Here is a 21,879-nt window from a genome sequence, read left to right as displayed (position 1 = left end):
TTGAGGTCCCTTCCCACTCAAACCAGTCTGTGATTCCATGATTCCATCATTCCAGATCTGGGCTCTTATCGCCCTGTTTGTGTCCTGGAGCAGCAGCTGGAGTAACGGGGGAGTGTGGCCAGGGAGGAACAGCACGTAAAATAACGGGAGCAGGAATGGGGTCATGGTTCTGGCATGAGGGAGTGGCCAGGTCCTGGATCCAAACCAAGTCCAGGACAAATATTTCCCTTCTCCCCCTCCCTCCCAGAACCCAGAGCTCCTGCTGCTAAGCAATAAACAAAATATGGAAATGTCAGGGACCCTTCTTTACTGGCTTTGAAAACAATTTAATGAATCTCACCATGTCAAGGAAAGTTTACCCAGTGTTTTCCGTGGTGGGATGAAAGGCAGCAGCACAAAGTGCCACGGAGGACGTGGACACCTCATTACAGCCCTGAAATTTTAGGAAATCAAACTTTGTGCAGCAGGTTCTTGCAGGAGTGGTGTCAGGGACCTTGCACTCCAGGACTCGTGGCCTGAGGCAAAGCCAAACAAGCTCCAGGCCTGGAACAAACGTGGCCTGTGGATCCTGCCCTGCTGGCAGCATTCCAGCCCTTCCCCTGCAGAAAACATCCCAGGGCACCGGGCTGTCCTGTCCTTCCCTGCTGGGAACGCCTCGGATTGCCCCGGGCAGGCCTGGGGGCGCTGCCTGCTCTGGGGAGAGCTCCCACAGCCCGGAGCCTTCCCAGGAACGATGGATGCCCTGGGGCAGGGGCAGGGTGGCTCTGGTGCTCTGTGTGAGCCCCGGGCAGGAGCCCTGGTGTGGCCAAAGCCCTCCCTACCCACCCTGCCAGGACCCGGGATCCGTCCCTGCTCAGTGACAAGGGACAGCACAAGGGGAAGCCACAGAATCTCAGTCAGTGCCTCGGTGGCTCATCCTTTCCCACCTGAAGTTGCCCAAAGTGTGAAGTTCTCCACAGATAATCCCATGGAGAGTCCAGCCCCCGTCTGGTCCTGCTGCTCCTTCAGCAGGAGATGGGATCAGCGCTGGCCATGCACAGCTTGCCATGGACATCACCCCATTCCCACTGGGACATCACAAACCAAAGCTGCGACGATCACTAGACCTTGCTCTGAGGTGTGTGTAGGATCTGGGATCCCGACTGTGCCTTGCAGATGGAGTTTTTCTACAAAAGAAGAAATTGGACTGCAGGAAAAAGAATCTTTGTTCCTAAGCAGTGTTAAAAGTGCATGGAAATACAAACTGATGCCACAGATCATTAAAAAGTATTAATCAGAATAAAAACCTGGCTGTCTTTCTTTGTACTGGGCATTTTCAATAACAAATAAGAGTAGGATAATGAAACAGGGGAAATTACCTTTCTCAGACAACTCCCCACAGCTGCATTTTTAGTTATTTAAAACAGGCCCCTGTTTCCATCATGAAAATTCGATGTTGGGTTTTGTCCTTGGGGGTTACAGGTGGTTGAGAGTGTCCTGCTGAAGGAAGAACAAAGCCCAAAGAGCTGTGATGGTCTGGGACACCAATCCAGGGGTTTCATCCTCACAGAATTCACAGAACTCATTTGGGTGGGATAATGAAAAGGGCACTGCCTGAGATTAATGTTGAGGGCATTTGAACACCAGAAATATTTATATAATAAAATTTGTTTTGGAGCACCTGGCATTGCCCTGGGATGTTCTCCTTGGCCCTTCAGGCTCTGGATCAGCCGTGCCTGGAGCGATCCCACCCTGCTCCACCCGGGGTGGGGACAGGGCTCAGGGCCAGGATGGGACACCTGTACCCAAGGGAAGGGCACAGGTGTCACCAGAGCTCTCAGGAGACTTCTCCTCTGAGGGGATTTGCCCAGGGTGCCTCTGAGGCCACTCTCCCACTTTTCCAGGCCTGTCCCTTCTGTTCCCTACAGTGGGATGTGGCTGAGAGCAGCAGGCCTCAGGCACTGCTGCCAGGCACGGAGTGAGCACAGGGTGGGAAACGTCAGGGAGAGGGGGCAGTAACCCAGGGGGTCCATGGGAGGAAAGAGCTGACAACTGGGAAAGGAAAATCTCCCTGTGAGAGAGAGGACAATGCCCTCCCTGGAGCTGTGCAGCCAGGGAGGATCCCTGGGCAGTGGTGCAGCCCCTGTGCTGGAGCCATTCAAAGTGGGTGGGAAAAATCCATGGGAAATGTCCTGTCAGAAGCAGCCCTGTGCTGCAGGAGTGCCCCAAAGGGGATTTTCCATCTCCTGATTTATGGGGCATGGAAAGTGCTTTGGTTTGGCCTGGCACCACTCCAGGGAGTAATGGCCAGCTGGCAGTACCTGCTTTGAACTCTGAGGGAAAGTCCTGGAAGAAATCAGGTGGGCACAGAGGAAAGGAGCCTGGAGAGCCACGGAATGCAGCAGCTTCTTCTTCCTGCTGGAGGGTCACACTCCGTCCTGCCAAATGTCCTTCACCATCACCATCATCATCACAGGCTGGGTTGAGCTGGAAGGATCTCAAAGCCCACCCAGTGCCACCCCAGCCATGGCAGGGACACCTCCCACTGTCCCAGGCTGCTCCAGCCCCAGTGTCCAGCCTGGCCTTGGGCACTGCCAGGGGACAGGGACAGCCACAGCTGCTCTGGGCACCCTGTGCCAGGGCCTGCCCACCCTCACGGGGAGCAATTCCTGCCCAAATCCCATCCATCCCCGCCCTCTGGCAGTTCAAAGCCATTCCTTGTCTCTCCAGCCCCTGTAACAAGCACTGCCCTCTCCTGACACCCCCTCGCACATCCAGGGCAGCTGAAGAGGTTTCACGGGCAGCGGGAGCCGGAGCATCCCCCGGGCGGGATTCGGGAGTTCCCTCGCTCTGCTCCGCGGCTGGGGCGGGGCTGGCTCGGGATCGCCTCGGTCGGAAGCGGCTCCGCAGAGCCCGAGGCTGACCCCGCTCGCTGAACATTTCCATGAATCATTGGCTTTTATGGAAACCCGTTCCAGCAGCCTCTCCCCAGCTGTTTCCTGTGCACTGTGCTGGCTGCAGGGCTGGTTTTCACTTACCAGGGCTGAGCGGTCATTTTAATCACCATAAAGTTCTGAACAAAGAACCACATGTGCCTTTGGGGAAAAGTACCCAAAAAAGGAAGCTCGGGACAGCTGGAAGGCGTCCGGGAAGGCCCAGCCTGGGAGCACGATTTACCGGCCGTGGGTGTAACCAAGTAGCAGCGTGGCCTCAGTGGCTGCCAGCTCCTTTCTGTTTGCTGGTGCCGGCTTTGGGGGGTTGTTTCTGTAGATTCCTTCCAAAAATAACCCCAGCACCTCCTTGGAGGGTGATGGAAGCAGTAGCTGGGGTTGGATGAAGCACAAAATCACCTGCTCAGGCTGGACACAGGGAGAACTTGGATTTCTGATCTCTGCTGGTTCTGGAGACCAGGATTTTCTGTGGATCTTCTGGATTTTTCAGGATTTTCTGTGTACACAGAAATCCACAGAAATCCTTTCCTCTGGCTGGCTCTGGGTAAGGATGTTCCAAACCTGCTGAGGACCCATCTGAAAGGGAAACAGCCCCTTGTTCACAGCACTTCCATGAGGAGAGGATCCGTGTGTGCCTGACCCCAGCAGCAACAGGGACCTGGGGAATCCACAGCTGAGCAGGGCCCTGCAGGAGGGCTGTGAAACATCCTCTCCCCAGGATCTGGGGAACAGCCCCTCTCCAGGATCTGGGGAACAGCCCCTCCCCAGGATCTGGGGAACAGCCCCTCCCCAGGATCTGGGGAACAGCCCCTCCCCAGGATCTGGGGAACAGCCCCTCCCCAGGACCACAGCACAAGTCAGGGTTCATATCACGAGCATTTAATCCAAAGCCAGTGCCCGAAATAACAGGAGAGCAAAAAACCTGGGCACAGAGCAGGGTGTGTGGAGGAGATGCACAGATCCCAGAAGGCAAAACTCTCCAGGGATCCCTCTTAGCCTGACCCAGGACCTTAAATGTGATGATCCCAGTGACCCTGAGAGCACGAGCAGGACACTCAGTGCTCGGGGTGTCCACAGAGCTGTGGCTGTCCCTGTCCCCTGGCAGTGCCCAGGGCCAGGCTGGACACTGGGGCTGGAGCAGCCTGGGACAGTGGGAGGTGTCCCTGCCATGGGGCATTCTCAAAACCTCACCTGGGGTAGAAGGGTGGATGAGGAGGTTGCTGCTCTCTGGCCGTGCTGAGGTTGCCGCTGGCTCTGCTCCGTGGCTGCCGAGGGAGGAGGGCAGGGGAAGGGTGGCAGTGCTGCCTTTGTGTCCCCAGCCCTGGGATCCCTGTGCTGGCTTCCCGCCACGAGTCCTGAAACAAAAAGCAGCCCCGGGCCACCCGTGTCCATTAAGGAAGGCAGGCAGAGCTGCCTGATCACAGCCAGATGTCAGAGATAAGATCTCTGGTTGTTCTTGCGGTTTCCTGGATGGTGAAGCACTCCTGAGTTCTCACCCTGCCTGGCCTGTTCTGAGCATCGTGGTGGATAAAAACAGGGAATTCTGGAGGGCTGGTTTGGGACTGGGCTGCCCAGGGCACCCGGGGGTGCTGAGGAGGGGGAAGGAGGGTGCTCTGTGCCCTTGGAGGATGTGCTTTACTCCCGTGGAAGGGACAGGGTGACAGCTGCAGCCTCTCCCCTGCACTGTCCTGTTACAGTCACTGCCACCCCACGCGTGTCCTCAGACCAGGGGTCTCCCAGCATGGGGGGCAGACTTTGAACCATCTCCAACTGGCAGAAAGACACTGAAAATGTTTCCTTTTTTAGAGGTATTGAGGCATAGAAAGGCCTTCAGGCTTTGAATGAAGCCTCAGCTTCTCACCTTCTAAATCACTAAAATGGGGCCTCAGGCATTTGAGTCTCAGCTCCTGATTGCTCCATACAAACCTGGGGTCCCAGGTGAGGGAATTTTGGGAAGCTGCAGCACTCCCTGAACAGGGGTCATTAAATCTGCCAGGGCCTTTCAGGAGATTCACTTGGTTTAAGATCATTTTGCTGTGGATTTCCTCTCTTGCCTCCTGAGCACAGGCCCAGCATCTGCAGGGCCTCAGTGGGATCAGCCTGGCCTGGAACATTCCAGGGATGGGGCAGGCACAGCTGCTTGGGACACCTGTGCCAGGCCATGTGAGGATCCCCATTTTCCCTCCCCTTCGGGGCCATTCAGGGCTGTCCCTGTCCCTGCTCACTCCTGGGGAGTCTCCTGGGGCCAGCCCTTGGGGCTTTGATCCATCCCCAGCTCCCAACAGCTGGAATTCGGGAGCTCAGCCCGGGGACAGGGCTGATGTGGCCCAGGGCAGGACTTTTGTCCCCTCCTCACCTTGGTGGCTTCGGTGTGAGCAGCCCCGCAGAGCCGGGAGGCTCCGCCGGGCTCGGCAACACTTCCACCTAGAGAGGGAACCCAGAACGGCAGCGAGAGCAGCGGCAGCCGGGAGTGAGAGGGAGGGAACCCCGGAATGAGGGGCACACCTGGGAATGAGGGGACAGAAAACCCGGGAATGAGGGGCACAGCATCCCGGGAATGAAGGGGAAGGAGCCCCGGGAATGAGGGGCACACCTGGGAATGAGGGGGCACAGCACCCCCGGAGCCCCAGGGGACTGGAGAGCAGGACTCTGTCTCCAGGGTAGGGGCAGTCCCCTCCCTCTCCAGCAAACCCATCCAGAGGGATTCTCCATCCAGGGACAGAAATGGTCACTTTGCGCCAAGTTTTTCCTTCCATTGGAATATGAAGACTTTTCCTTCAGGCCAGCTTTACTAATTTTAGCTCTTTTTTTTTTGTTTTCTTTTAATGGCCCTGCTGGGCTGTGGCCAGGCAGGAGGAGGACATGGAAAGCTGCTTCCTTTGCAGAGTGCTTTTTCCAAAGGGGGATGTGATTGCCAGCCTGGCCAGGAGGGTTTGCTTCCTGCCCCAAGGAGCTTGGAAGCAACAAGGAGCAGACAGGAGAGTCACTGACCCGGCCTGATGTGAAATCCTGGATTTCATGGGCATTCTCTGGCAGGAGCAGCAACCAGGGAAAGATTTCCTGGGAAAGGGACCCTTATCAGCTCACCTGCGGGTTGGGGGGTGACTGAAGCCTTGAGAGGAACTGTTGGGCCAATTGCCATCAAAAATATTCCAATTATTCATTTTCTCTTCCCCAAACGCTCAAAGCTCCTGGTTCACACTCACTCTTCCAGTAGCTGTAACAAACCTGAAAATGAAGGACAGGCAGAACAGTTTGTACAAAATGCCTTGAAACCTTTGCATTTTTTTGTTGAAAAATAGTAAAAAAAATTTAATCAAATCCTTTTTTTTTTCAGAGAAAATGCAACTCTGAGGGTGAGACCCACCCAGGCAAAGCCCTGTGCCCAAGGAGAACAGGCTGGGACATTTCCCTGTCCCTGTAGGGCTCAGATGTTCAGAGCCCAGTGGCAGCAGCTGCAGCACCACCAGGGCAGGAACCCTGCAGATTCCCTGGAAAATTGTCCCAGCTACTGAGATATGAGCAGAATGTAGCCTCAGGGGACTGCTGGAGGTCACCACAGGTGCTTGAAGTCCATCAGCCCTGTCAAACGACTCATTTCTGTGACTCAGAGCTCCAGGAAAACACAGGGAAATGCAAAATTCAGGAATACTTCCACATCTTAGGAGAGACAGAACTGTGGTGCAGGGACCCTTCAGCTGCTGTGCCCTCAGCTCCTCCCGCAGGGCAAGGGGCATCCAGGGCTGCAGCCCCTCAGGACTGTCACCTGTCGCATGTCCCCCTGCTGAGGGCCAGGCCACCCTCCCTGCCTGGGGACCTCTCCCCAAAGAACAAACACGGAGCTCCCTGCTGGAGCTGTCCTGCTGCCCCACAGCCCCAGGGCTCAAGGGGGCCCTGGAAGCACAGAGGGCTCAGTGCTCACACAGCCCCCGGGCTGAGCCCTGCACGGGTCACTCACAAATCCCAAAGCCAAGGCAGGCACTGGTGCTGCTCCTCCAAACCCAGCTTCTCCCTCTGCTCTGCACTATCCCGGCATTTCTGTCTGGGGGAAAAAGCTCCTTCAATCTCCATAGCAACAAACATTTTCCTGAACACAGCACACACAGAACAGTCGTTACAGACTGGAAAACAGTGGTAACCAAGAAACAGAAGACACATTTTATCTTTTCCTCTCGAAAATACACATTCACTTCCTGCATTTCCAAAGCAGCTGCACAGGGGGCCCAGCAGGACGGGGCTGGGATGTTCCAACCATGGAGCTTCTGCTCAGGTCTCCCCTCCTGTCTGGGGTGTGTAGAACACCTTCCCAAGAGCACCTGGGCTCTGCAGGGGAACATTCCAGCAATGAGAGGCATTTTGGGGAGCTCAGCAAACACCTCTCACCTGCAGGCTCCAGGGTTTGGTTCCACCTGAGCAGCAGCTGAAGCAGCAGATCCAATTCCTCCTCTCCCCTTCCAGCTCTCCTTTCCCACAGCAGGCACAGCTCCAGGAATGTCCCAGCAGCTGCTGCTCTCAGCCAGGGGACACCAGCAGTGCATCCTGCTGAGCTTCAGAGAGGTCCATGACCATTTTTTCCAACTGCTGCACCTCCAGGAGGACACAAATATCCAAGGTTTTCCCAGTTACCCCTCCCAAAGCAGCACATCCACACCCCCGTGTCCCCCTCAGGCACAAGGGTCAGAGCCGTGGTGTGTAAGAAAACCAAGTTTAGTTTCCACACATTTGGCATCCAACAGGCAGTAAAAAAAAAAAAAAAAAAAAAAAAGCTTTATATTTTATTTCTTGTAAAAATCTTTGAACACATGCAGACTAAAACCAGTGTAAGAAAGTCTCCACCATGTTTAAACAAATAACTATACTTAAATATAAGCGTCTGCAATTGACCGGTATAAAAATAAGGTACGATTTGCTTTTTTACAGAAATCCTTTCTCCAGTTCTCAGCTCAATAAACGATACACGACTCTAATACATCCAGTGCACCTGATCCTTTGCCACCTCCGGGATACTGCTAAGGTACGATGTGCAAAAGTCGGTAAGAGTTCCTTTCCCACGAAGCGCCGTGTCAGCGGCGGTGCCGGCCGTGGCCCGAGCGCCCGCTGCCGTGGTGCTTGGCGCCCTTGTGCGAGCGCTCGAAGGAGCGCGAGCGCTCGCGCCGCTCCCGGTGGTGCCCGCGCTCGTGCCGGTGCTTCTTGGCCGCCTCCGAGTGCTCGCGGGGTTTGCTCTGCGAGCGGGGAGCGCGACTTTTTCCGCTTGTGGCCGTGCCTGCCGGCGCCCTTGAGCTCGTCGCGGCCGTGCTTGGCCTTGGCGTGCGGCGAGCCGTGGTTGTGGTGCCGCCGCGGGCTGCCGCTGTGGCTGCGCGAGCGGCTGCGCGAGCGAGAGCTGTAGGTGCCCGACAGGCTGCGCCGGTTGTTGTAGCTGCGGGAGAGACAACGGTTACAGCGTGTGCACACCATGGACAGCAATGAAATCAGAGCTGGAGCTCCCCGTTACTGCAGAAATCGCGCTTTGGTCTCAGGGGTGAAGGAGGGAGGACAGGGAATGTCTCAGAACCTCCCTGTGGAAGGCTGGGGTCAGTGGCATGGGATTTAAGGTCCCAGCCACTCTTGTGAGTCTTTTAGTTGAGCTCATCTGGAGATAAACAGCTCAAACTAAAACCAGAATGCAGCATCTTTTGTAGACCTTGTCAAGGGTGTTCTGTCAACACCAGATCACTGATCGGGTGCTGCCTTTTTCCTTCAGTGACTTCACTGAGATCCAAGTTGGCAGCTTGCATGTGAGCCTCAAGATTCTTAGAATGCCCAGTCTAAATCTCTCCCCCCTCTTCCCACGGCACGAAGAGCCAGGCACTGCACCGGGGAGCACTGGCACAAGGAGGCCGCACGCCTGGGGCGCCTCTCTCCCCTCCCAAGGGTGCTGTGCTCCCAGGGGCTGCTCTCACAGTGTGTGATGGATCCCTGGGCACTGGAGCCCGAGCCTCCCCCTGTCTGCCCCAGCTCTGGCAGTGCTGAAGCCCCCCTGCCCCCAGCCCCACTCACTGGCGGCGCGCGCTGTGCGAGCGGGAGCGCGACTTTGTCCGGGAGCGCGAGCGGCTGCCGCTCCTGCTGCTGCGGCTCCTCTTGCTCTCCTTCCGCAGCCTGCGGGGAAGGACCACACTCAGGCACGGCCACACACAGCTCCCCGCGCTGCACATCAACCTCTGCTGCTCCAGGACACACCAGGGGAGTTCTACCTACCCATTGTAAGGGCTCTTCGAGGTTTGCTGCCTCTCTTCTGGCTCTTTTTTAACGGTTTTGGTATTCACAGACACTGGAGATTTCTCCTCAGCTTTTACTTCTCTTGGGGAAGCTAAGAATTAAATTGCAATTCAAAATCAGTTCTTTATTCATCCGTAGTCATAAACACTGTACATCCCTCAGGCACCTTCACCAGGGTTTGCACTAAGTGTAGATATGAACTCTACATCTGTTATTTCATCCCCTGTCTCCATTTACATTCACTCCTGGAATGGGATATTGGTGGGGAAACCCTCTGCCCATGAAGGAGGAACAGCACTGGGACCATCAGAGCACACAGCCATGCTGGGGCCAAAGGGTACAAAACAAACTGCCCTGTGCCCCCAGTACAGAACTTGGTACCTTGGCATTTATTCCCAGTGCTACAGAAAGGATTAAGCCTGCCCAGCAGAATGACAGATTTCATCTTTACAACAATGGCACAAATACAAATGAGTAACAAATAAAAGTATTGAGTTATTACATCAGGCTGTCTCTCCAGACAGCTGGTGCAGCCCAGATGGGGATTCACCTTCCACAGCAGGGCTGTTAAACCCAGCAGAGCTCCTGCCTTCAAACTGCTCCAACCTCGGCTCCCTCCTCGCAGAAAACACTTCCCCTGTTCTGTGAGAAATTCCCACTGCCCAGCCCAAAGACCTCTGAAAACTCAGGACTCCTCAGGAGAAACCAGGGCCAGTTCAGAAGACACGTTCCAGCTAATCCCTGTGGTGCCAGGGCAGTGCTGGGCCTCTCCCTGCTCCCCTTCCTGCCCTCACTGCACCAAACACTTGCCAAGCACATTAAAAACAACCAGGGGAGGGAATCTGCACAGACCCCTGCTGCAAAAGGGGCCATGAAGGTATTGCAGCACCCCCAAACTAAATCCAAACAGCCTCTCTTCACATCACAGAGCACACAGCAACTCCTGCTTCATTATCTCACTCTCTGAAGAGTGCTTCTTATTAATATATCACTCTCCAATCTGGGGAAATATGGAATAAAGCATCTCTTTTTTTCTAATCTGGTTTCAAGGTTTTGAGACTGGTTTTAAAAACTATGCTAAAAAAAAACCCCCAAAACAAAAAAGGTTTTTCTGTTCAGAAAACAGACTTACATGGTTTGGATGCAGGAGAAAAGCCACCCAATGTTGAGAGTGCTGGAGTTCCATCTGGATTTAAACCTTTTGCTTTCAGTTTTGCCTCCTGTAGTGCCATTTTCCTCTTTTCTACTTCTTTATCCAGAAATTCGTAATTGGGCTGTGGAAGTAACAACCAGGTAAGAAGCTGAACTAATGTAATTGATATTTCATCTAATTTCTGAAAAACACTGAGTTGGCTTTTAATGATCTGCCCAGTAATGTAACTTCCAGAAGTTGTTCTCTCCTTAGAGGAGCCCTTCCCATTAGTACATCTATATTAGGAACTCCCAGACTTTTCAGGACAACCATAACTCAGCTCAAGCTGCACTGAGCATCAAGCAGCAACAGCCAGCACACCAAACTCACCTTCTTCCTGGTATAAAGCTTCAGAGTCGTTAAGCAGATCTCCTGAATCTCCTCTTCCGTGGTGCCAAAGAGCAGGAACCAGTGGGGCCGGGTAGGCAGCGGGATCTGAAAATCAAACAAGGAGAAGCTCAATGGAGATTTCAGGTCAGGTTTTGCTGAAGTATTTCCGTGCATTTCCTGGAAGGCAGAGCAGCAGCCCTGAGGGCAGAGCTGGGTGCAGGCAGGGCTCACCTGCAGGGCCCTGGCAGCGAGGTAAATGCACGCACACGCGATGGTCTCCGGCTGGAAGCGAACAAACACGTTCGTCCGCAGGCTGTCGTTCATGTAATTCCTGAAAAAGCAAAGCAGCACGGTTGGAACTCCACTTTGCCTTTCTTTTAGAGGATAACAATACTGGAGACTCAATTGACTTTATTATTTTTTCTGTTGTTACATTAAACATGTGATTTCTTCCAGGTTGTGCTGGATGTTTACCCATGTCACTCACTCTGGCAGTTTGCACCACTGCCACTGTTGTAAACCCCACGGCAATAAATAATGTGCTGCAGTAAATCCAAGCAGTGTGGTGTGGCCACTTCCTAGGCTAAATTACCCTGGGAAGTGTCCACTGAGTTACAAATTAACAAGTACTTTGCATCTGTCCAGCTGATTGTCTTAAAAATCAATGCAGAACTCAAGAGCCCTCAGAAGAGCAAGGTGTATTTTCAACCTACCACTATCCAGAGGCTACGTGCAACCTGCAGAGCTCATAAAACTCTGACTGCATTTAAATTCTGTGTGCTTTGAGTCACTCTAACCACAGAGTGTTGAAAAAGCTCTGTGAGTGAGACCTGGCCCCGATCTCCTGCTGTTACACAGGGCTGGCACTGCCAGTCACACGTGCCCAGAGATGCAGGGAGCAGCAGAGCTGCAGGGATTTCTGAATTCCCAACGTGGGAGAGAACTGCAGTCAGTCAGTGAGGACCCCCATGCCCAGCCTGGCTGCTAAGTGAACATGCTGCATGCACTGTCACCCTCTGCTAAACTCAAGTTTAAATGTTAAACCAACTAAGAACCGCTGGCAGAATGGTCCCCCACGTGTCCTTTAACATACAGCAGGTAGGCAACAAAGACATTGAGAAACAGTTGTAACAGTTACTTCTAGAACCAAATATACAAATCCTGGCGCCAGGACACAACTAGGAGGCGCTGCCCGCTGGCTTTGGGTGACGGCAGTGAACTCGCTGAGGCTTGCACTGGCTTGGCTGGAGAGAAGGGCAGCCAAAGCAGCCATCCCCAGGTCATGGGCTGAGGTGCAGAGGGCAGAGCTCTATGACTTACCAGCAGGGACTACCCTTCAATCAAAGAGTAGAAAAAAGAACAAAGTTAAATTGAGTTCTCCATCGCGCCGCTGGAATCAAGCCATGAAAATAGTAAGCAGAAACAAGCACCACGAGATGGTCCAAATGTGTTTGGGTGGTAACTTACATCTCATTGCTTTGCATAGGATCAGCAGGCTTGTTATTTCTGCTACTATTTTCCTGGCTAGGAAAGAATGGAAAATAGCAACTTACCAGGCTGTCTGTACCAGGGTTTGATTACGTTCACATTCTAGGACTTGTAAATACATAACGATGATCTGAGGAATAAGGAAGGGGGGAAAGGGAAAAGACTCAGTTTCAGCACATAAAGCAGGGGTAAGGCAGTAAATATACACATATGTAAAAATAAAATCAAACAGTATGCCCAAGTAAAGGGGGCTCCTCCTCTCCAAGCACACACTCCAAGCTCTCACGTCATCCCATCACATTCAGACAATTCTTTATTTCACTACTTCTACGCTATTTCAAATCAGCCACCTCTACCCTTTCCCAGGGAAGTGACTTTTGTCACAGTCAATAGAGCTGTTTGCTCAAGTACTCTGGCAAAAGCATTAATAACTACAGGGGAATAAAGAGAAGAATTCAGGTCATCCTGACACCTGTGCTTCTTGTTCCACAGCTCCCACCGATGCCACCAAGGTAGAGTAAGAATTACAATTACATTATCATTGAGAACTCACCTTATGAGGATGCTTGACATGAACACAAAATCCCAACTCCTTCAGTACCCTCCTTTCTGCTTTGATTACTTGATTTTTGGTGTTTATGTAGTTCTGATCAAGTATCAGGGGGCTTGGAGTCCTATAGTTTGCAAGAAATAAAATCAAAACTGTTTTGCATATCCAAAAATAACGGCAACTCTGTTTTCCCTTCCAACCAACTAATGGCAACAGAAACCGGTTTTCAACTCCTGCAAGCAAGTTTAAGCATTAATCTTGTGCTGTCCAAGTTTAGATAAACTAGTTTAGTTGCTGCTTTTGGCTAGCTACAGATTAGATGGCTGAGATAAAAAAAATGACCTTCTGCTCCTGTGTATGCAAACTGCGCTCACTGCTGCAGCTGCAGTTGGCTTGGTGGGGGCACTCCCAAGAGCTTTTCCTCTCCCTTGCCAGGCAGGATTTCAAAGCAGAAGCCAGAACAGGGTTCTCACTGGTAATAAAGTAGCAACTGGTGCAGTTTCCTAGGCACTGAAGAGCAGCTGATTCACCCTTCAGAGCCGCCAGCCCTGCCCTGTGGTGTGTGAGAAGCTGAGTGAAGCACAGAACTGAGGTGGGCCCCTGGGCCTGCTGCCTCTGCAGTGGTACCAGGGATGATCCTGCTGCTGTCTGCATTTGCAGAACAACAGCTCACTCCAGAGATTTCCAACTCCAGCACTGTCAATCCTAATTCCTCCCAAATCCACCCCCTGAGCTGTCCAGAGCACCTTTAATCACAACAACCTTCTGTACACTGGATGACAAGTGCCACACCCCATTGCATATTCTTTGCTTTGTCCGTGCTTACACTTGACCTTTCAACATTCCACATGGGATATTTTAATCCCCTTCCTCCTGAAGACAGACCAGCTTTTCCCCTGGAATATGCCTCACACATTCCATGTGCTTTCCAAAGCAGAATAATGTTTTTGCAGCTCTCATTTAGTTATGCTCTAATAAACCAGTCTGTGTACATGACACACCCCAAGCACTGGTGACAAATTTATTTTACATTACCTTCAAAAGAAAAAAAAAAAAGTAATGCAAAGTGGATTCAAAATACAGGCTTGTTGTATCAGATAAAATATTTCACTGCCAACTTGCAAATTCCATGAGTGGATCTCACTTCTCTTCCCTGATAGGTCACAGAACAGAAACACTCAAATGAGCAAGGTCCCACCCCAGGAAGAAAAGGTCAATTTAATGACAAGGCTGGAATAATCCAGTTTATGCCATGACCTCTGATAGCTGTGGGCAAAGGACACAACAAACTTCTCTAACAAAAGCATCTGTGGTATCAGCATGGCCCTGAAGATGAGCTGTCCCTGCTCTGGAATGAACTGCAGCTCCCTGGAGCCGGGAGGGACCTGCAACTCAAGCACTGGCTCATGACAGAAATGCCAGGTTTTCCGTGTTCCCCCAGAGTAACTTCTCGAGGTAAGTGTTACTCACTGGGGCAAGTTTATAAAGTTTTTCATTTCAACTCCTCTAAAGAAACCCCAAATCAGGAGATTCTTTCTTTTGTTCACGATTGGTTGTTTTTTTTCTTCTCCCCATAAATTATCTGAAAAAGAAAAGCTTTTCCAGCCTCTTTAAGGTAACTGGTTCAGTGAGGAGCTGATTTTGTCTGAACACTCCAGCACTAGAAAGACTGAACACAGTGCTCTGGAGTGGGCCAGTGGAACAACCAAGCTGAGCTCAGTGAAGCTGATCCACACTTCCAGTTCATTCCCATTAATTGTACTGGTGTTTGTAACATTTCCTCCAGTACTGCTTTCCACAATTCCATCCCGAGATCCCTGGCATTAACAGGATCTGGTGTCCAGGCTGTTTGTCAGCAGGAAGCTTGATCACAGCCGGGAGATCTCGGGTTAAACGTCTGGGCCAGCCATGACTTGCAGTCTATTAAAGCCATCTCCAGTGCAGTCAGGAGCATTCCCCCATTCCTGCACTCACTGAGAGCTCTGCAAGGCAGTTAAGGAGGCTTTGAGTGCAGCAGGACACATGAGAGCTTCACTGTATTTTAAATTTTCGCTGTCCTTGCACAGGGCCAGGGGATCAGCACCAACACTTCACACTGGGCCCACAGCACAGGGCCAGGAAACCCAACATGCAAAGTGTATTTGCTTTACTCTGCTGTCCCCCACTCCTCTGGTCACCAGTCCTACAGCCCGAGGGAAGCCATGAAAACCATCAGTTTATCCAGACAGCCTTTTATCCACTCCTGGAAAAATAAAAATCTGCACGAGACTTCAGTGTTTTGCTGCACCTTATTACTGGCACAAGTCACGTTCTCCACTGCATTGAGTCACCAATTTAATACTTTTGCCATAAACTCTGCAATGTTGGTTAACAATTATTTACAAGTTAGAAACTTCAGAGATTCCCCTTTGAAAAACTTCTTTGTTTTCTACTGAGAAAAAAGAGGAACTTTGCCAGTGCATTTGCTGCACTTAATCCTCAGTCCAAGAATTATCTTAGGGCCATGTAACAAACCAGAGAAAAAGAATTTATAAGCTTATATATGAAATATAAGCTTCAAGCCCTGTACTGCCAAGGAGTGTTGCAAGTTCCTACTTGGAATCTGTTCCTACAGACCAGCACTGGAGCTCCAGACTAGAATTTATCTTTAAGAACAGAGCACACAGTGGCCCCTCTGGGAAGTCAATCCAACACTTAAGATGCAAAACTCGATTGGGATTTAGGCTGTGTAACCACCCAGAAGATGAACACACACTGTAATGTGTTTGTAACGATAAATAAATCACAAATACCTTTTTTTCTCCCCACAGCTGCGGCTTCATTTGGTGTAATATTAAACTTTGATGTCTTTGGCATGACTAACACTTGGAGGAGCAGTGCCCTGCGTGGAGTTTTGTTCCTAATGAGCAAAGTCCCTGTGACAAGCACAGCAGAGCACCAGCACCTCACCTGAGGGAGCAGAGTCCTGTGCTGCTGGTCAGTAAAGGAACAGCAGCTCTCTGTTTTTCCCCAGCTCACAAACACAAGCAGCACAGGTCTGCAGCAGTGTGGAGGCATTAAACGTGTCATTAACGCAGCCCCACTGCAGGGCCCCTGAGGGAGGAACAGCTGACTGAGCCCCTCAAAGCACCACGTGAGATTACAGCACCACACGAGTCACATTTCCAGTCTCAGCACCTTCTGCAGCTTTTAGGCACAGTTAAAAGGAATAAAATCAACTTCAAACTACATTCTACAAGGTAAACAACAGTTGCACTTTGCTCAGAACAGAGGTTTTGGCACACAGTTATTTAAAAAGCAGTTTTTCCACAGTACGAGCTTTTCTCCATGCACACAAACATTTTTACATGCAATTCTACATCACATATGCTCGTCAAAGATCCCAGAGAAAATATGCTTGTCCAAAACACTTATTTAGCTTTTTCTTACTTCTCAGCATTAGAAATACCACCTCAGTTGACTACATGACTCATAAAAAGAAAATTCCAATGCAATTCCCAGTTCTGCAAACAGGTACATAGAAGGGACTGCTTACATCATAATTGATAAAAATGTACAAATTCAAGACTTCCGTACCCTTGTTTTACTGTGAGTTCAAACTGCAGTTATACAGAGGCAGAAAGTGGAACTAAGAACCCAAAACTGGTTAAGAAAGAAAGCAAAGCCTACCCAAACTACCCCAAATTTGTGTGCAGGTTAAGAGCTTCAGTTAACAGAAATGCTAGACTAAAAAAGAAAGTACAGCAGCCTGTTTCAGTTCTGGGTTGTGTGTGAGCGACTAACTACAGCCTAAGTGTTAGCTTCAGTAAAAAATAAATTAAAAAAAAAAAGGTCAAGCTAGTATTCTAAAAACCTGGACAGCAAAGAAAAAAGCTTATAACAAGATACAGGAGTTCTTCCAAATGGTTCACCAGCGGCCAACCTGTTAGTCCCCCGGTTCCAGTGACCTATGCTCAGAGCACTGGCTTCTCCTTGGGGATTTTCGATACTTCACTCACTGTTGCCATGACGACAGCTTCATCTTTATGTACCACTCCACATCACCCAGGCTTTGGTAAATGTAGCTGGTCGCTGTATAGTCGGTTGCAAGGGAAAAAAGAGTTGAAGTTAATAACGTGTACAGGTGATGGAATTGTCAGCTTGTAAAAAGTACAGAAAAACGTTTACATCCTGCTTGCTACAAAAAAAAAGGGGGGAGGGGGTGTGCAAGTCTGAATGTCAGACTGCAGCAATTTTAGGGTAATTTCATGCAGATTCACTCAGAATCGCAGAGCCACAGTACCCATTCCTCCCGAAAATAACGGGTAGCAGTGCACGATTTCTCTGGACATGATGCACTTTAGGCACCACGTAACATGCACAAGTTGGGATTTGGAACAGGCTAGCTGGAAAGATTTAAATTCACAGGTTAAGTTCATTTTCTCTGATCCTTCGCAACAGCACAAAGAAGCAACTAATTTGTATTCTCGTTGCAAAGAAAAGCAAGGCATATGATTAATTAACCTTCACTGCCTGGATGGAGGCCAGAACGTTACTAATCACTGAGCCTGCTCCAGTCATTCCAATAACCAGAATCCCTTAATAACCGTGGAAGACAATCCCACTGAATTCACACCTGGCATAGCTTCACACAGCTCTCAGGGCCACCAGGGACAACAGCTCTAAAGGCCAGACAGAACAAAGCTGAATTCCAAAGTGCAACACCAACTCTTCCTTCCCGGATCCAGAGCTAACTAGGACAACACCACCAGGCAGGCGATCAAAGCCAAAGCTCTGGCTTCAACAGAGGCACAACCAGCACAAAGACACCAACAAACAGCTGCCTTCCCTAAGGGAGTTCTACTCTGCTTCTCAGAAAAGCTTGCACAACACGAGTTTCAATTCCTGCCGTCACTTGGTGACACAAAGCAAGGAAATAAAGTGTGAATTTAGCACTGTAACTGAAAACAAAATCCTTTAGTAACTACGGAGTACCTGAAACTTTCAGCAATCGAAGCTGAAGCCTCCAATCCCAGACTGTGACACTGCTGCCCGACAGAATTAAGGAGATTTTGTGTTTAACATCAACCTAAAGAATTCTTTCCCTTCAAACACGCCTTCCTCCTTTCAGTGCACGTGTTATTTGCTTACACACAGAGCAGCACTGGGCACCACAACAGCGCAGCTCTCACCCTGTGCACCTCCCAACGCCCTCAGCCTCCCCGGCTCGGCCACACGCTCCTCGGCAGCAACGCTCAAACACTGCAGCGTTAAAAAACCAGGCCCTCTGTCAGGCACTTTCTAAAATGGCTTTTTCTAGAACGCAACAATGTCACCAGTGCAAGTTCAGTTTCTTAACAGGTACTTTCTCTGCACTTGGGCAGCCACAGACTGACGAGAACAAAGCATCAGGACTGCCGAGTATGGTTAAAAACCTGGATACACAGCAACTCACTAACCGGCTACTCACACCTAAGACTACCTCACATTAACTAAGAGACATCAAAAAAATTAACAAATATACCTACAACTACAACCATGGTCCTAAAACTAGAACCAATACTTGCCATTCATAACTCGTAGCTAAATCAACAACGAAAACGGGTCTACCAAGTGAACAAAAGCAGAAGCAGCCGAGATTGCACTGTACTGCCTACACAGCAGCCAACGGGCACTCCCTTCTCAATTCTAGGTCGTTGAACTTAGCCTGGAAAAATACTGTGAATTGAGAACTGCAGCGTAGATTAGTGGTAACAGGTGCTTATGCTCATAACGAAGCTGATCTTACCTTTTAGCTCTTAACTGCCGCAAGTGATGGAACACGTTGATCACGTCCCTTATCCTTCGAGGCGCCTCTTCGATTTTGGACGCGAGATTGATGCAGGCCATAGCAACAATCTGAAAGGAAGCCCCGTTTCCGTTAAGCAAACGATTTTCAGCTCCGATAAAATGAGAATTACGTAACTAAGAAGCAAATCCGCCAGGCTCGAAGGGAGCGGCCGGTGCGGCGCGTGGCCGCCCCAGCCGCCCTCTCCCGGTGGCCCCGGGCCGCGCTCACCTCGAAGCTGTGCTTGACGAAGGACTTGGAGTAGAAGAACCGATGGAACAGCACCTGCCCCGTCGCCATGGCCACCTGTGAGGGCAGAGCAGGAGGAGGGAGAAGGAGCCGAGTCAGTGCCCGGGCCCAGCCGCCGCCATTTTGTGCGAGGCCCCGCGGCCCCCCCGCGCCGCCTCACGCCCTTCCCGCCGCCACAATGGCGGCGCCCGCCCTTCCCTCCCCCCGGCCCCCGGGAAGCCCCGGCAAGGGCCCACCTGCGGCAGCCGCAGCAGGATGCCGGCCGCCTGGATGAGCTCGCAGCCCAGGATGCGCAGGTCGGTCTCGCACTGCAGGTCCAGCCCGTCCTGCATGGAGGGGGTGGGCGAGAGCCGCTCCTCTGGGATCAGCGAGTGGTCGATGGTCAACGACACCTCCGAGTAGAGCCGGTCGCCGATGAGGATGCCCGGAGCGGCGGGGGGCGGCGGGGCGGGCGGGGCGGGGGCGGCGGGCGCGGCGGGGCCCGGGTGCGCGGCGGCCATGGCGGCGGAGCGAGCGCTGGGTCCGGGTCCGCTCCCGGCGGCGGCCGCGCGCCGACTGCGCGGCCCCGCGCGTGACGCACGCGCCAGCGCCGCGCGCGCGCGGGGGGCGGCGGGAAAAAAGAGTCCGCGGGACACGCCCCGGGACCGGCAATGGGAACCGGGACAGGGAACCGGGAATGGGAATAAAAATAAGGTGATTATGAGTTATTATTGGCCAAAGGTGGGCTGCGCCTTTCCGGACTGGAAACGTCCAGCGGAAAGTTGCCCCCGACTTCATTTATTATGGAAAAACAGAAACCAGCTCCTGCAGTTTCAGCCGGTGTAGGTAACGAATTCACAATAAATGAGGAAACATTCCCACATGGCGAGACGCGCGGAAGAGCACAACGGCCGCGCACACCGAAGCCGCCGCTGCCCCCGACAGCGCGCTCCCGAAAGCTGCCCCGGCGGCGCCAGCAGTGCCCCAGCGCCCCTGGCCAGGCCCGGGTGTCGCGACATCCCCCCGCTATCGCGACCACGCGGGACGCGGCCACCGCGCAGCCCCGGCGGTTGCGTCACTTCTGGGAAGGGTCGCAGCACAGCTCCGCGCCGCGCGCCCCAGATCCCTCCGCGGCCGCAACCGCACGCGCGCGCCAACCGGGAACCCCGCCCCCCTCGGCAGCTGCGGCCTCTGATTGGCTCGCTGTGTTTGAGTGGCAGCGGCGCCTGAGGGGCAGTGCCCGCCATGTTGTGTGGGGAGCAGGCGGCGGCCCCGCCTAGCCCGTGCCCGCGGGGGGCCCACGGGAAGTGTCACAGAATCGCAGAATTCCAGAGGTTGGAAATAACCTCCAGCGTCCAAGCTGTGACAGATCCGCACCTTGTCATCAGCCCAGAGCACTGAGTGCCACCTCCAGCCCTTCCTTGGACACCTGCAGGGATGGGCACTCCAAACCTCCCTGGGCAGCCCCTGCCAAGGCCTGAGCTCCCTTTCCATGGGGAAATTCCTGCTGCTGTCCAACCTGAGCCTGCCCTGGCCCAGCCTGAAGCCATTTCCCCTTGTCCTGTCCCTGTTCCCTGGGAGCACAGCCCGACCCCCCCGGCTGTCCCCTCCTGTCAGGAGCTGTGCAGAGCCACAAGGGCCCCCTGAGCCTCCTTTTCTCCAGGCTCAGCCCCTTCCCAGCTCCCTCAGCCCCTCCTGGGGCTCCAGATCCTTCCCAGCTCCCTCAGGATCCACGGGATCAGCCGTGAGGAGGAGGCTGAGGCGCTCGAGGTTTGCTCATCCTCCTCACAGGGTGTGGATCAGAGCCTTATTTTGTGTCACGGTTACAGTCATTAATAAACCTCCCCAGTTTTACAAGCATGTCTTTTAGAAAGGTCTCTGCAGTGTGTTGGATTTTTACCCTTCTTTTTCTATTATAGTTTGAGGTTTCAGAGTCTGTAACTATCACCAAAATAGTGTTTTTTTTAAGTGGAAATAAAGCATTTAATTGGGAGCTGTTTTACGTGCAGGTTGATGACTCAGCAGGGATCCTGGCTATTTGGAAAGGCCATTATTTATTATTATTTATTATTTAGTTATTTGGACTAGTTCACCCTATTTTCCTGGCCCTTTGACAACCTCCCCTCCTATAGCCATGTGCTGTCCAATCCCTGAGATTTTAAAACAAATTTTACACGGAATAAAAAAAATCTCACCGCCAGCCTGGAACAGCACTGGCCTTTTAGAAACCTGGAACAATCTCTGGAGTTGTGATAACAGAGCCAAAAAAAGTCCTAGGACACATAATGCTGGTACTGAACACCTCTGCAATGGCAAAAGCAATTTACAGCCCACGGAATGCACTGGAGATTAAAGGAATAGTAATGAAAGGAGAGCTGGGGAAAGCTGACCCAGTTCTCTGCCCCTCAGATTAGCCTGCAGTGAAAATCCCGTGTTGTTGGTGTTTGCAGAAGGCAAGCAGCACTTTCCATTTCCCTCCCAGGCACCACCGCGTGCCAGAGGGGCTGGAAAGAGCAAAAACCACTCATGGAAGCAGCAGGTGTCAGCGCAGTGGAATTTGCCCATTTTTTTTTCCATGCACACACCCATCATTTATTGCTTTTAATGCTCTCCAGTTTTCCAGGTTACCCTTTGATATTTCAAAAAGCTGCAGAGATTTGTTCTTGCTCTTCTTACGCAGTTCAACCCGCCTGACCATCCTTACCAATCCGTGATGTTTTTATGTGAGTTATTTTTGAACTCAGTGAGGATGAGCAGTGCCTTGTCCCCTCCTGCCTTGTTGCCAGGACACTGCTGGAAAATAGCATCAATCAATAATTGCTGCTTGAGTCATGATGAGGCATCACCGAGCCTGGTTCTCCTGGAGCCCTTTGGCCTGGAGCTCTGCAGGCCCTGCAAGCTCCTCTTTAAATCAGTTGTACACAAATGAAAAGTGATTTTGTTCTTCCAGGTGTCTGATTGCAGTGAGACGCACCAAAGCTGAGTGATAAAAAAAGGGAAAAAAGGAAACACCTCACAGAAAGTGAATTTTGGATATCCCAAACTCTCCCTTCCAATGGGCAGTGGCATCACCTCAGCTCCTAAATCCCCTCAGGATTTA

General features: G+C 51.8%; 1 protein-coding gene across 1 annotated transcript; it reads right to left on the bottom strand.

Moving 5' to 3' along the window:
• Nucleotides 1-1,358: 1,358 nt before the first annotated feature.
• CCNL1 (cyclin L1) lies at nt 1,359-19,315 on the bottom strand. Its single transcript, XM_063408494.1, is given in 14 exon segments — nt 1,359-3,506; nt 4,122-4,285; nt 6,018-8,158; nt 8,160-8,346; nt 8,967-9,065; nt 9,165-9,276; nt 10,318-10,459; nt 10,708-10,812; nt 10,939-11,038; nt 12,261-12,325; nt 12,749-12,869; nt 18,513-18,622; nt 18,783-18,857; nt 19,037-19,315. Coding segments are annotated over 12 exon segments (1,545 nt in total). The 5' UTR covers nt 19,301-19,315; the 3' UTR covers nt 1,359-3,506; nt 4,122-4,285; nt 6,018-7,993.
• Between the last annotated feature and the right edge of the window lie 2,564 nt (nt 19,316-21,879).

This window comes from Prinia subflava, chromosome 11 (genome assembly GCF_021018805.1).
Source record: "Prinia subflava isolate CZ2003 ecotype Zambia chromosome 11, Cam_Psub_1.2, whole genome shotgun sequence".
NCBI classification, from domain to species: domain Eukaryota; kingdom Metazoa; phylum Chordata; class Aves; order Passeriformes; family Cisticolidae; genus Prinia; species Prinia subflava.
The sequence above is the reverse complement of the archived record's forward strand: the minus strand, read 5'-3'. Positions and strand labels throughout refer to the sequence as shown.